The sequence below is a fragment of the Sturnira hondurensis genome, unplaced genomic scaffold (assembly GCF_014824575.4).
Source record: "Sturnira hondurensis isolate 20B ecotype Veracruz unplaced genomic scaffold, ASM1482457v3 Scaffold0007401, whole genome shotgun sequence".
NCBI lineage: Eukaryota > Metazoa > Chordata > Mammalia > Chiroptera > Phyllostomidae > Sturnira > Sturnira hondurensis.
In genome coordinates, this window is record NW_028080032.1 from 3,690,395 (window position 1) to 3,705,937 (window position 15,543).

The following is a 15,543-nucleotide window of genomic DNA, read 5'->3' on the forward strand; positions in this document are numbered from 1 at the left end:
ACCTTCATCTCAGACTTCTAGCCTCCAAAATTGTGAGAAAATAACTTTCTGTTAGGTTACTCAGTCTTGGTACTTTATCACGGCAACCCCAAGCTACAATCCTAAACCTTAAGGCTAAGGCCAAGGACCAGGGCACAGACGTACAGCGCATTCCTTAGTACCACTGTCAGACAGTGTATTGGCCAAGGGTGACTGCAATCCTGCCTCCAAAGTGACCCTCTGTTCTTAGGCTATTACAAGAGAGAGCACATGAATCAAAATGTGTGCTTCTAAACTACTCAGTATGACAGAGTCAACAAGGAAAAATAACACGCAATATTCCACAGGAATTAATCCAAGCCTTGCATCAGGAAACAGTGGAGCCAAATACAGCAAATGTATATGTTAGGGAAAAAACAGCTACATAAGGGGAAAAAACTCTACAGGTCACTGAAAATCAGATGTGATGCCCACCAAGTGTCAGCTATGCAGCCCTGACTATAAACACACACACACAGACACACATACAACAAAGGCAATCCTGGGTGCGACCATGTTAGATTAAAGCGAAACTTCTAAGTGCATTATCAGCATTCACGAGAGTTTTCTTCCAGGGGTGTGTCAGTCTGAAATCTCCTCAAATAGAGGAAAACAGAGGAGGTAAGAAGGCCCAGGAGAGAGGATGCAAAACAGTGGGGAAATGCACCATTAAGATAACTGCCTTTTATGGACAGGTATAAAAATCCCTTTAAATACAATACAGGGAAAAGTCAGAAGTGAGTTTCTTCAAATACCACGTAGCTTACTTGAGGCACTGTACTAGGGATCCATGTACCTGTATTCAAATGTATTTAAAGTCTGAATACTGAATAGGTACATGAAAAAATACTGCACGACAGGAAGCAAGGTAGATTCTAAAAAAGTTCCAGCTGGAGTTGGCACCTAGCAGTTTGCTGGTAGACTTAGCAAGAGAAATTCCAAAGCAAAGACTAAGGCAGAGCAAGGCCATGGAGCAGTGAACAGGAGGGTGGGATGTGAGGAAAGGGAGATGGTGGAGGGAAGGGGATGAGGGACAGGGCAGTCATGCAGGAGGAAGGGGGATTAGAGGGCATTAGCACTGGACTGTATACTGGGATTCTTATCACTAAGAAGATATTGATGCCTTCTTAGAAGAGCTTCAACAGAAGGGAAGTTTCATAGACCTTTTCAAAGGGTAATACTAATGAAGCCCAAATCCAGAAACCACAGGAAGCACAGGGCCCTGTGCAAACCTACTGTGAGCCAGAACATAAGGAAGGTGTGTTGCTTCCCCAGGGACAGGAGGAAGGTGGGAGAACGCAGGTTGACCCACTACATCAAACTAAAAGTCAGGAAAGGAGGAAGTCAATAATGTTGTCCTAGTGGCTTCCATTCCCTCTGTACAGAGGGAATAATGTAGGAGGAAGTCTTATTATAAATACTATTTTAAAACTATAAATCTTTTATTTGATATTTTTCTCATTTTGTCACTAAAGCTCATATATTCATATTTCTTTTTTGTGAATCATTACTGTGGTAAAGAGAATGCTTTCACAACCATCAGTCATTTGTTGCCACTCCCAACAGTGACAGAATTTCTTTAAGGGCAATTTTCATTGCATTACCTGGGGACATGTGTGGGCCTCCCTTTCAGAAAACAGAAGCCACTGGTAACATTCAGGATATCAGATGCCAGTAGATTAAGCATTATAATTTTCAACCAACATTGTGCCACAATGATGTACACACTCAATCTCAAGCCGTATTTAGACCTTACAGGAAATCGGTGCTGTGACAGCAGTCAGCTCCGTGTTGACAACAAACATCTCCCTGTGGAGAAACCCTAGCTAAGAGGCCATGGGGTCCTTGGACTGGGGGGAGATTTCAGATGGAATGGGAGGGTGTAGAGCAGAGCCCTTCTACCAACACCACATGCAGTGGGTCGTGGAGGGCTCTCTTGAGAGCATGACTGCGCTCCAGGTCTGCCTTGAGACTGTACTCCCCTATGTGAACCTACTGTGAGCCAGACACACACCAGACTCTCCCTTCATTCCATAAACATTCCCTGAGCACCTCCTGAGGGCCAGATCTACACTCTGCCCTAGGGAAAGAAGATAACATTAAAACTACAGTCGTCTAGCTGCCCTGGTCCACTTGAGACACAGGCAAGACATGTCCCCCTCCCTGTATGCACCTTCCTGAACTGGATCCAGATACTGTTTTGAGTTTCAAGCCATTCTGTGTCTTGCTGGGAGGCAGGTGACATTCTCTACACTTCCTTCACACCTTTAACCTCCCAAGATCAAAGATTTCCGTAAGAAGCCATGGGACCAGTCTTAATGGGATTCCAACAAAAGACAACATTTGTAAGTATGCTGGGAAGAGAAAAAGGTGGACAAGTATATGTCATAAGTCATGCTAGACACAAGAGTGTCACTAGACAATGAAAAAAATGACCTTTGTTTTAACAGCATTCCCGAATACCTTTCTATGTGCAAGTCGTTCACTGACTGATGCAGGCCATTTGTAGACTACAGGGTACAATGGCCTCTGTGCCTCAAAGCAGCATGAGGTTTTCCGATGACCCCGCACCCTGCAGAGTGTAGACCAAGATGACCTTTCTATGTATACCACCAAAACACCTATTTTGGAAGACACTAGCCAAAAGGGATGAGTCTGTAGGAATTTAAGCCTCATTTGTGTGAACCCTAAAATTAAGGAGATCCTTTGGAAAAGTCAATGAATTACTTTCAACTTATAATCATTTAGACTCTATTAAAAGTCTTTTGTTACCAAAAGGATCCTGTTTGTGCCATGGTAGCCTGGAAAGGGCCCTGAATTTAACCATAAGAGGTAGTTTTATATTCTGAGTCTGGCTTTAACTAGTTGTGAGTCCTTGGGCAAGTCAAGAGTCACTAGCTTCAGTGCATTCCCATGGAAAATGGGAATAACACACTTGATCTTTTCTTACCACTCACATGGCCTCAATAACAACGTGGGGATAAATGTAAATAAATCATAGTGCTGACCAAATATAAGTGCCTGTTACACTTACAAATATCGCTTTCTAATTGAACTCAAGGCAGCATTATCACAAAACTCTATCTTCCTCAAATAGAATATTGCAGGAAAAATTACACAGGGTGTCTAAATGGTGATTGCACATTAGGGCTGAAAGCCATGAAACCCTAGAACTGTAAGAGACCCTGTTGGGCAGGGGTTAGGGAAGGAAGCAAAAGCCTCTCTAGAATTCGTGAGCATGAAGGAATTTAATTACAGACCAGAAAGCACTTGACAGAATCCCTAGAAGGACTGCAGCAGAGGGCTTCAGCACTGCCCCTGAGGAGAGCTACTGCCTCCACCACACTCAGAAAGGTGAGAGGTCAAGAAGGAACTCCTGGAGTCCAGCACACACCAGCTTAATTAAAGACCAAGGAAGAGCCATATGAGCACAAGGGGTGGCCACTATCACCACTGGCTCTTTTTACCCATGGAAGACCACAAAAGACAACACTTCTTTCTTCAGATCTCACTTATCTGCAGAGACAACCCCAAGAATGCAGAAAAGTAGCCTCTTTCACATTTTTGCCCTTTACATCTCATACGAGTGCATCTCATATCAGTGGAATTTAACTGGCAGTCAAAATATTAGATGTCACTCTGGCTGCTATAGCTCAGTGGATTGAGCACAGGCCTGTGAAGCAAAGAGTCGCCAGTTTGATTCCCAGTCAGGGCACACACCTGGGTTGCAGGCCAGGTCCCCAGTAGGCTACACATGAAAGGCAACCACACATTGATGTTTCTCTCCCACTCTTTCTCCTTCCCTTCTCCTCTCTCTAAAAATAAATAAATAAAATATTTTTAAAAATATTAGATGCCTCAGGTAAATATAGCTTTTGATGTCCAGCGACTATGTTACACTGGGTTGGCCAAACCCAGTTTGTTTAGCTTTTTCCATACAATTGCTCTAGTAGCACTTAGTTGTCTTTAACGTCATTCGAAACAATTTTGTTAAATTGTACTGTGACAGCTGTCATATCAGCATGCATCTTTTTAAAAACTTATCAAAACTGGAAAATTTTTGCGCAGCCATTTTAATACTGAAGGTGGAAGAAAAGATGCCACATTTTCAGCAGAGTACACTTTATTTTGAGAAAAGTAAAAATGCAACTGAAACACACACACACACACACACACAGTGTTGTGCAGTGTATGGAGAAGGTGCTGTGAAAGATCGAACATGTCAAAAGCAATTTGCAAAGTTTCTTGGTACAACTGACATTTTGGCTAAATAACTCTTTGCTGTGGGGCTGTCTTATGCATTGGAAGATATTTAGCAGCACCCCTGGCCTCTACCCAGTCGAAGCCAATAGTGTGAGATGGCTGACATATTCAAAATAGCCAAGTCAATAAAACTATTGGTGAAAATGAGAAATGCGTCTTTCACTTTATGGAAAAATCTAAACAGACTTTCTGGCCAACCCAATGTAAACTCCCACTAAGAGGACATGGGAATGGATGCTAAATAAGACCCAACCATATCCAAGGCAGCACACCTGAGGAAGCATGGTGGTTAACACCCTTCATTTTTCTTTTTGAATCCACTAGACCACTTGCTAACTTACTCTGTGGTGTTCCATCTCCTTTTTGAGCTCATATGGCCCCTAGCATAAAATGAATCAAATTAGCTTTCCCATACTTAATTCATAAACAAGTGCCTAAGAAAATCTGATTTTAACAGAAAAATAATCTCTTAATCTCCTACATATCAATGTTTATATATTGATATCCACAATGATTAGTTCAGGTAAGAGTGTTTTCCTTGCTAATTAATCCATTTTTCTTGAACTTGCTCATAAAACTCTAATGCAATAAAAAGAAACAAAATATTAAACAAATATTGTGAACTAAAAGAGACCATGTAGTGAAAAACATATGTAAGATGCTTTTAAATTCTGTTTAAATATTAAACATTCTATTATTTTATTGTCAATATTTTTAATTTTAATAATATTATTATTAATATTAAGTGTTTTTCTTATTTTATGTAATCACCTGTATCCCCACTCACAATTATTTAGTTTCTTGATAAACATATGGATTTAGATGACATCAAATTAATACGTACACCTAAACATTTGTTCAGAATGCAGTTTTTTAATTTCCAAAAATTAAAATTAATATGTGAAATCAAATAACAGACTGTAAATATATCAGAGGAGAATCCAAAAGACTTTTAAAGATTCTGGCTTTCTTTCTATGCTATTTCAGTTAATTTTTATGGAAATTGATCATTTCCTTAGGAAATGTATAACTAACTAATCTCAGAACTATGTCTCATCTATGTTTCCTTCCCTGTCGGTACATGGGGACACAGGGCTCTGATTCGGGGATCAGCCATGGCGTACATGGGGAAAGAGAGCATCAGGAAATCTGTCTGAGCAGATGGGATTTACAACATAATCTGAGTGTCTGCAAGAACCTACAATTAGCTCTAGGAACAAGAAAACTAATGTTTTCAGTTACCAAGGTTTGTTATTTTGGAGAGACCCATAGCATTGGTCTACAATTCACAGTCAATCCCATTCCATTTTCTGCTAGCACTCCTTGTTCATGATACCATGAAACAATTCTGATTATATATATAAAAAATTTTAAATACAGGTTATTAAGTTCCACATAAAACAGCACAATGTTCCTGTTCTGTTTTAATGTCATTGTAAGTAAACATAATTTAAAACTATTTATTGATAGGTTAAACTTTCAAGGGAAGTATTTGAGATATGCAAACACCCAGAGCAAATTATCCTAAGGCACCATAGGTGAGGCTATAAGTCAGGCCAGATAACAAAAAAAAAAACCTAGGAGAGGAAAATGCATTGCAGCAACAGCACTCCCCCGGGTGGCTTTGCTACGCCAATAACAGCCCAGGTGTCACATAGAGCTTTAACTCCTTCCTCCTCCTGAGCATTCATTACACCTGCCTCCCTTCCCAGACTTCACCTCAGGGCAGATAAGGACCAAATCAAGTGTTATCAAAACAGAAGATTAGTTAGTTTGGCTGAGGTTGTTCAAATGCGTTCATTCAGCAATAATGAAAATGCTTTAGGCTAAAGAGGTCTGTTTTGTTTTTCACTTGAAATAAAAATAGCTTTATTAGATCAAACACTGACAAAACTAATCTATGAAGTTATAAAGTCGGGATAAGCATTCCCCATGGACAGCGGGGCAGGCGTAGGGACTGAAAGGGAGCACCCAGAGACCCCAGGGCTGGCCAGGCTGATTCTTGGTCTGGTGCTGCTTCCCTGTGAGGGGTCGTTTTGTGAAAACAGGTTCAGCCGGACACAAGATTGGCATGTTTTACAATACTGAATGCATGTTACACTCTGATAAAAAGCTTAAAAGAGATTTGGAAAAATAATATTTCCACATTTAGGTTATAGTAATTACTGTCAATGAGAAATTCACATCTCTTTAGAAATGAAAAATGGACATATTTGGGCAAATTCAAGCAGCATTTTCAGAGGGTCCCTGCTAGCAGCCTTCCGGTCTAAAACCTGTGGGGACCACATCCAGATCCACCGCCTACCAACCAGAGCTGGTTCTTCCCTGTTCCCCATCATCCTTCCAACGTGAATTCTGCTGAGTGCCCACCTCATCGAGTCTTCCCCTCTGCTCCCTCATTAATCTTGTCGGTGTCATCTTGTCATTTTGGAAACTGTCACTGCAGATCCTATGCAGTGCAAAAGTTCTAACTTAGCTTTTGTGCAGGATGCTGAGAAATGTGCACTATCCTACCATGTTTTTTATTCTCATTATTACCTGTTTTAGCTGTGTATGGGGAGGTGGGGAATGGTGGAGAGAGAGGAGGGAGTTACTTGTTTTAAATCCCCGGGGCATTTAACACAAATCCAAACTTCTGAGTTTCCTCAGCCTCTCACACACTCAGCCAGTTCAGCAATTGTAAACTTAGAACGTTAGATCATGCTTGCAAGACAGGTTGTATGATAGAAGAGTATTTTTCTGATTATTTTTATATATACATATATTCTTACTAAACTACGTGAGTTTTATTGAACTGTTTCCTCCTTCCAGGAATCATACCTGTGTACCTACTGTGTATGTGTGATTTTTATATTAAAGAAAATTAAGTAGAAATAAAGCTTTTGGATGTTTTGTAAACTGACTTTTTACACGGATTCATTTTCTCTGAGACACCTAAAGGTTTTTTTTAAATCTAAAAGCTGAATTTTTAAAACATAAAATACGAAAGCCAAGCAGACCTTAAAGGCAATAGAAGGAAGGTCTGATTCTTCCCACTTTCAGAATAAAATGGTCATCGAACACATACTGACCACTTTGACAAAATTCATGGGCCTTTATTGGGGAGACAGTAACTTTTAAATACGTGTTTTATTGCGGGTTTCCTGCATGTCAGGCATCACACAAAGCAATGTATATGCCTTCACTGGCTTAACCTTCATAGCCATTCTAGCAGCAGGAAACACTACAGTTCTCAGATTATGGATGAGGACACCAAGGTTGAGACGCATGTAGTAACTCACCCACCACGAGATCTGACTTTGGAGGGCAAGAGTGGAGAAAAAGAAAGCACAATCAGAAGAGAAGCCTTCTGTCCCCGCAGAGGTTGTGGAACAAAGAGGCAGGGTCCTCAGATGTTACACGGCAGATCGGGGCTAGGGAGGCCTTCTATGTGGTTTTTGCCCTTCCTCTGGCCCTCCGAGTACAGAGCAAGGCCAAGTACCAAAACTGAGAGGAGCCAGGCTCACGATCTCCCAAGCTCCCTACAATGAGATGGAGAAAGTAACCCCTTCCACTGTCCATCTCACCAGAACTCTCCCCTAATGGCTACGGTCATTTACACCCACCTCCCACCCCCGGAGCCTGATAATATGCAAATGCAAAATAAAAGCAAGAATAAAGCGGCATCCTTTGATATCAGTGGTGAAGCTGGTAGTCATGGCAGCTCAGTCCTTTAGTGGCTAACCAAGCTCTGGAGGACAAGCTTTGGCCTTGCTGTTCAGACAGTGAAATGCTTCCATATGCTCCCATAGACCCTGGGGACCCCAGACCTCTCCATGATTAGACAAAAGAAAGGTTAATGCCTGGCCCTGGAGCAATAGGCTATTTCCAGAACCCCATTCCGGCTCCATTACCCACCTGCAGTCTATCGTGATGGGTTAGTGCCCGTGATCAAGTTTCTGACTACCACAGTCTCACCGTGGCATTGGTAGGCCGCCAACAGACTACACAGGGCACTGCAAACTCTGGGTAACATCTTCCATCCCATAGGGTGGTAAGGACAATGGGACTGGTAATTATAGTGCTTTAACCACTCTAGAAATGAGATAATCTCTTTACAATACTAAATAGCGCCAAACTCATTACTTCCAAATGTGCCTTTATGTTTTCTGATGGGCTACTGAGAATCTGTTTCATGAGTTCACCCAGCCTTCCTGTTCAAGACCAGAGAGCACAGTTAACTCCACAATGTGTAAGTGAGATAAGATACTGGAGGGATTTTAACGTTATTTCCAGCATTTATTTTCTTCTAGATGAGCAGATGTGGAGATACACCTGCGGCAGAGGGCTGCAGGTATTTCCCAAAGACAGGGTCAAAAGGTCTCCCCTGATCAGAGACAGACAGACTAGATGGCCTCTCAAAAATATACTTTCCTTTCTCTTTCTTACAACCCCACTAGAAGCAGGTGAACACGCTGAGAATTTTTCATTGCATACAAGAAATTCAAAAGAATTGTATAAAGGTGAGTTAAGCCAGCCTGAGCATCCGAGAAATCATTGTCCAGGATTATGTCATGGACATCTTTCTAACTCTTAGGTAGCAACCAGATGACTTCCTCAAAATGCAAACACAGAGATAAAGGAAAATTCCCAAACTAGTGAACACTTACACAAGCCAACAGGACTGTTATCTATCACACTTTTCAAGTTATTTCACAACTCTTACCTCAGTGGTTTCAAAGTACTATTCCTCCGACTAGCTGCATCAGCCTCATTTAAGACCTAATGAGAAAAGCAGACCCTCAGGCCCCACCTCAGACCTTCTCAAACAGTAAGCTGGCTGTTACCAAGCCCGCCAGGCATTTCTGATGCGCACTCAGGTGTTATAAATGCTATTGTATACTATCCGCTACTCCTGACTATTAGATGCAATAGGTAGGAATTGCAACATCCTCACAGCCTTGCATGAGAGGCAGCAAAGATTCAGAGAGGTTAACCGATTAACCTAAAGTCCCACAGCTGACTGGAGGAACCAACAGGTTAACCCGAGCATTTGGACTCAACATTTAGTCCTCTTTCATCTTCAATACAGTCGCACTAAGATACAATATAGGTAGCCAGATCAACTAAATGGGCTTGATTCTAGAAGGGCAAATATAAACTGGGAAGAGTAGGGGGTGACACCTGGGGACAATACAGGCAACTTAGGAAAGCCTGGGTTCCTCTTAGCCCACAAATCCAACAAACTTGCGGGATGGTTCACCAAAGTCCAGGGAACTCCTGGATCCAGTCTGGGTTCTTCCCTGTAAAAGGTCTGAGATCCTGCTGCTCACAGGGAGTTCTTCCCACCCTCAGGTGGTGTCTGACCAGTGGCATCTGCATTACTCTCACTGACTCACTCAGACTGCATCTCTGTATCATTGCTGTTCTCGATAACTGTCTGTCTCCTCCCCCTAACTGGGATTTTGTCCACTTTCCTCTACCCCAGGATCTACCCCAGGGCCTGGCATGCGCAGGTGAAGAAAAAATATACGTGGCAGAAAAAATGATAATAAAAACCATCTACCCCTGGATGCATGAAAACATGTTTCCATAGAAGACCTGCATTTCCAAAGTGACAATGGATAGTTTCTTCCAAACAAGACATTCTAGGGAATTACTTAAAATGCAGTTGAAAATCATCACTGTGAATAAATCCTGAGCATATGCTGGAATACCCTTTTTTGTTCTGTGTCGTTTCTTTCTCTCGTTTGTCTGCTCTTCACTCTCATTCTCAGCAAATCCATCATCACATTAGCTCTCTATTTGAGCATCTCAGTATGGGCTAGACTGTGTTGTTGTTGAACTGTGTTTTCTTTTCTTTTGTCTTTTTTTTTGTTTTCCCCTGACACAAACAAAGCATTTAATCTGTGTTTGAACTTACTGTTTAGATTCTATTCCATTTATAAAAACATATAGTCATTCGACTGGAACAGAAGAAGAAAAGTACAAAGCCCACAGCAAAAGGGTGCATGTTTACACCCTTGTGGACAGCCTTCAGTAATTGGCACGTGCTTTCAGCGGCTGTGGCTCCTACTCCAAGTTCCATTTGCACTTCAGCTGGACGAAACAGACACAGAGACCCACTCAGCTAAGTAATTGGATTCGCTACCTGGAATATTTAAATTGTTTTCAGACACTGGCAAATGGCTTAAGAAGATTAAAGAAAAATACCCTGGAGGATAACAGGCTATAATTTACTAGGTGGAAAATGTTTTCAACAAGCAGTACGCCTCATTCTCCTACAATTCCTCCTGGTTAAAGAAATGTCTTGGTTGTTTGGACCTAAATTTGCTCAGATTTCGGAAGCTCAATTTGTGCTCTTGTCAAACCTTTTGAATGACCCCCGGGACACAAAATTGACATGGTCCTCCATCTGATGACTCTCATATTTTCAGCAAGATCAAGTGTTTGAATGCAATCTCGGGGGTGGGAGGCGGAAATAACTTGAAGTCCTAGGGTCTAGGGCTCATGTGAAACACTGCAGATAGGAGACTGGGCTAAGCTCTGCCTCATCTGGCAACAGATGCAGGTAAATTGTGGGAGAATGTCTTGACAGATGTATTTCAAGCTGAAAACTCCAGCCAGTTCAGTTCTCAGAAACTAACCCTCCCCATTTATGTGCAGGCCCACGGAGCTCTCCTGAATCCCTCAATGCCCCTCATGCTCTCTAGCCCTCCCGAGGTGTGTCCTCCCCGGCCCTTCTCAGGGCCCCTCGCTCGGGAGCCACGCACTGTAGTTGGCATCATCGACCACCTGTCGGCTGGACCGCTGTGGTCCTACGACGCGTGGTCTCCCATGAAAGCGCTACGAGGGTTGGCAGTCACTAAACAGTTTCGGACTTCGCGGCTGTTCCTTCTTGAAAGAGGGCAAGGAGGTAATAGGGGCGCGTCTTGTTCACACCAGCGCTTACCAGCCAGTCCCAACTTCACACTCTCCACTTTCCAAACTCTCAGGACCCGCCACAAGGCAAAGCTCGGCACTCCTACTCCACTGGCCCAAAATATTGAAGACCCTCAGGGGGCGCCTGACAGACCCAGGAAGAATGTCAACTCCTAAGCTCCTAGAACACAGGAGCGCGCGCGAAGCCCCTGCTTCTTGCTCTCCACTCCGGCAGTCACCAACCTGTGCCCCCGAGGCCGCCCCGGTAGGATCACCCTGTGCCCATTGCATAACGCGCCCCTCGCCCCACCCCCACGCCGCCAGCCCCACCGCCCTGCCCAGTGCCCCCGCCAGCGCCCCCGCCAGCGCCCCGAGCCCGGTCCCCCAATACTTACATCATCCCACTTGACGAATTTGGTGCCCTTCTTGAGGCTGTCGGACACACACACGGGCTTGAGTTGCAAAGCGTGCACTCCGGGCTGAGCCCCGGCCATCTGGGCTCATCGGGGCTCCGGGCGCCCGGGAGATCTCGGCAGGGACCGGGCGCTGGGCACGGGCTGCTTTCTCTGCTCCAGAGGCTCTCGACTCTGTTCCCCCGTGGGCCTCCCCCGGCCTCCCGGCCTCCACACCTCTTCTGGCGCGGCTCAGCAAGCGGGGCACGCGGGGACCAGTCGCCTGGCCATGCCCCGGGCGGGACGCGGGGTCGGGCGTCCGCGGTGGTTGCGGAGCCTCGGAGGGTAAGGAGAAGCCGAGCCTGGCAGCCTAGGCTTCCAGCCGCCGCCGGATACTGCTCCTCAGCCGCCGCCGCCTCCAAGTGCACCATTCAGCACATCCTCTATACACAGAGGGAGAAAGCGAGTGACACACGCTCGCCCCCCGCTTCCCTCCTCCCTCCTCCTACCCCCACCCTTCCCCGCCACCCGCGCGCGCTCGGTCCCTCCTTCCCCCGGCGGCGGCTGGAAGCACAACTCTGCGCACTGGGTCAGGCTCCGGGTAGCGGGGCCGCAGCGGCACCTTTCGGCTTCTAGAACCCACTGCATCCATAGCCGGAGCCTCCCGCGCGCACTCTGAGCATGCCTGGTGCCCGCGCTGTAGGGGTGCCAGGGGGTGTCCAAGGAGCCCTTCTGTGCCTGAGGTTTTCTTGGGAACTTAAGTGGGATCCTGGGAATGTGTTTGAATCCAAATGTGGTGGGAAGAGGAGCCTTCGGAAGCGATTAGAGAGTCAACCCACAGTTTTCCCTTCTAGCTGGAGCTCTCCAGCGCTGGCTACAAACTTGCTTTTTGAAGACAATTATTATTTATTGCTACGGAAGAAAGTAATTGAGAGGCTTGGAGTGAGAGCTCTTTGGAGAAACCTCTCTGAACCTGAGAGTTAGCAGCGCGCTGGTTTTGAAGCCTAGGCGTGGTTAAATGGCGCTTTTGAGACAGAAAGCCCATCCTCAGAAAAGCAACGGTTTTATTTCCCAGGGAAACAGAAGGCCCCGCCGGTTGTGTGTGTGTGTGTGTGTGTGTGAGAGAGAGAGAGAGAGAGAGAGAGAGAGAGAGAGAGAGGGAGAGGGAGAGAGAGAGAGAGAGCGAGAGCGGGTGTGTGTGTGTGTGTGTGTGTGAGAGAGAGAGAGAGAAGAGAGGAGAATTTCGAAACATGGGTCTAAGAATGGTTGTTTTCACTCATTCAACAGACATTTCTCAATTATTTTTTTAAAAGGGATGTTCCCATTAGAATGGCTAAAACTTAAAAGATTGATAATACCAGTGTTTGAGAAATCTTATCCTTTGCTGGAGAAAATATGAAATGGTAAATCCACTTTGGAGAACAGTTTCTTATAAAGTTGAACATTAGCTTATGATAAACCCCAGAACTTCTATTCCTAGGTGTCTGCCCAAGAGAAATGAAAATGTATGTTTACACAGACTTGTGCAGCAATTTTCATTGGTTTCTTCCAACAGCCAAAACTGGAAACTAAAAATATCAATCAACAGGTGAATGAATCAGTTGTGCTATGCCCAAACAACGGAACACTATTCTGCAATAAAAAGGAATGGGCATGGATGAAGTGAGAGAAGGTGGGAACAATAGAATACATACTACACGATTCCAGTAGAGGAATTTAAAATAGGCTAATTAGCATATGTTGACAGAAAGCAAGTCCATGGTTTCTCGTGGCTGGGAGAAAGCAGGGATTGACAGTGAAGGGGAACCAGGGAACTTCTGGGAGGGATGGGTAGAAATGTTCTGTATTATATGTGTGCACTTTTTTCAAAACTCATAAAACTGTATGCCTAATTTATTGTAAGTAAATTATATCTCAATAAAGTTGATCTTTGAAAAAGGAGAAGCAAAAACAAATAATAAGAGAAACGTTCCTTTCCCTAAAGTGTTTTTTTCTCCCTGCCCTCTGCTCTGGGACTTCCAAAACCCAATATTTATAAATTCAGTCAAAATATTACCAAAAATCGGATGAGAAAATAAATATTTCGATGTATTCCAAAATAGTTATGCATCATCAGCTATATGGTAATCTCATGGATAACCTGGTTAGCACAACCCCTAAGCCCCGCTCTTTCGGAGACATTGTCTGGTCCGTGGAAGCCACTAGCCACAGAGTCTCTAAAGAACTGGCTCATTTTGTTTTGGTCAGATGCCCCTAAAGTAAAAAATGAGTATGCTGTCCATAGACCTAACTGGAAGCCTTGGCTAACCAGCACAGAAGGTGCCCACCCCGCTCTCACATTGCTTTTCTTTACTTCAGAGGACTTCCACAAAACTCTGCTTCCAGGGTTCCTGGCCTTGCCAAGTGTCCTTACAACTGATTCTACCAGAGGTGTTCTCTTCTCTTTCCTTTTCTTTACCCGCCCCCAATCTCTCAGTTATCTTCTGTAAAGGTTATTAGTCAAATAGGTTTTACCCACCCAAGGTGCTTAGGAAAGCAAGGCATACAAGAGGTGTGCCCCGTAGAAGAGGAATTTGAGGGATTGGAAATGGCCTTTAGCTGAATGAGACGGTAAATCGAGCCTCTTTGTGGGGGCTTATTGCATCATTTTTCTGTGCTCCTTGCCCTTTCTGTATCCACACATTTTTCCATGTGACCTTGCAGTATGCAACTACACACCCTGGGTACTTATTCATTTATTCAATGAATACCTTAAATTATCAATTTATTCTTTGATGTTGGACAATACGACTTGCTTAGGTCAATGGGAAGTTTAGAAAATGTGTCATGAGCAAAGGCTTGAAATATGCTTACAAGGTTTGGCTTGCCTTCTTGGGTTTCTTCTGGTTGCCATGAGACAAACACATCTCAGAGAGTGACTTGGGGGAGACCTAGGCCCAATCTGCAGCTTGCAAGCAGAGTCAGTAGAACCCATCCTAGACCTGCCAGAGCCCAGCCAACTTGCAGATTACGAGCATGAGAATAAATGCTAATTGTTGAATGACACTGAGATGTGGGGTCATTTGTTACGTAGCATTTTTGTAGCAATAGCTGGTTGAGTCATTCATCTAGTATTCTTGATTCCTCCCAGCTGTTACTGAGAATGTGAATGTAAGAAGGAGGCTCAAGCTGTGTAATTCTGAACAGTATTCATCTTCAAGACAAATATGGGCCGTGAGAGCTTCTTTTGCCAGCAAACGGATGCAGTTTGATCCAAGAGGACTGGGAGATGAAACCTCTCAAAATGTAGGACAAGGCTCCAGGCAGCTTGGTTCAGCTCCTTTGTTTTCCCCACTTCCAGTTAAGGATACAAGAAAGAAATATTTTAAAGTGTGGGGATTTTTGCATGCAAAGGGACCTGTAAGAACATCTAAAATTACATGAGCCAGCCCTATGATCCATCAAATTCAATGCTCTGCTCTGTTTTTAAAACAATAGAAAGGTCTGTTTTCTGTGAGAACACAGAATTGCCCTCTGGAATGCCAGCCTCAGGGAGATGGCAAAACTGACCTTTATTAATCAAGTATTCACCAAGCCAGAGCACTAAGCTAAGCGCTTCCCAGACATCTAGTAGCATAACACTTACTCCTCACCAGCACCATCCTACTCTCTTTTTTTGTAAGCAAACCCCGATTTGGTTCAGGAGGCAATGGTGCATAGTGAAGGTGGCTCCTCCCTCTTCCCAGGGAATAAACTATAATTGGTCGATTGCAGCAATTTTTCAACCATTTTCATCTCATGGCAAACATAGACTAATGACTAAACTTCTGTGGTACACCAAAATTATATTTTCTTTGCCAATCTGACAAAAATATATATAATTGTGATTGATTTACAAAAATAATAATAATAGCAATTACTTACTCTTTTTGCACAAAAGTGACTTTTTAAAAAATTGGATGCCTGTACCTATGTATAAAAATTTCTGGTT

General features: G+C 43.8%; 1 protein-coding gene across 3 annotated transcripts in view; it reads right to left on the reverse strand.

Moving 5' to 3' along the window:
• PLCB1 (phospholipase C beta 1) overlaps positions 1 to 12,058 on the reverse strand; it is a 665,285-nt gene extending 653,227 nt beyond the window's left edge. For all 3 annotated transcript variants that reach the window (XM_037051663.1, XM_037051665.1, XM_037051666.1), the window contains exon 1: positions 11,577 to 12,058. In XM_037051663.1, the coding sequence (XP_036907558.1) occupies positions 11,577 to 11,675 (99 nt within the window). In that variant the 5' untranslated portion in view covers positions 11,676 to 12,058. The remainder of the gene's footprint in view (positions 1 to 11,576) is intronic.
• Positions 12,059 to 15,543: the final 3,485 nt, after the last annotated feature.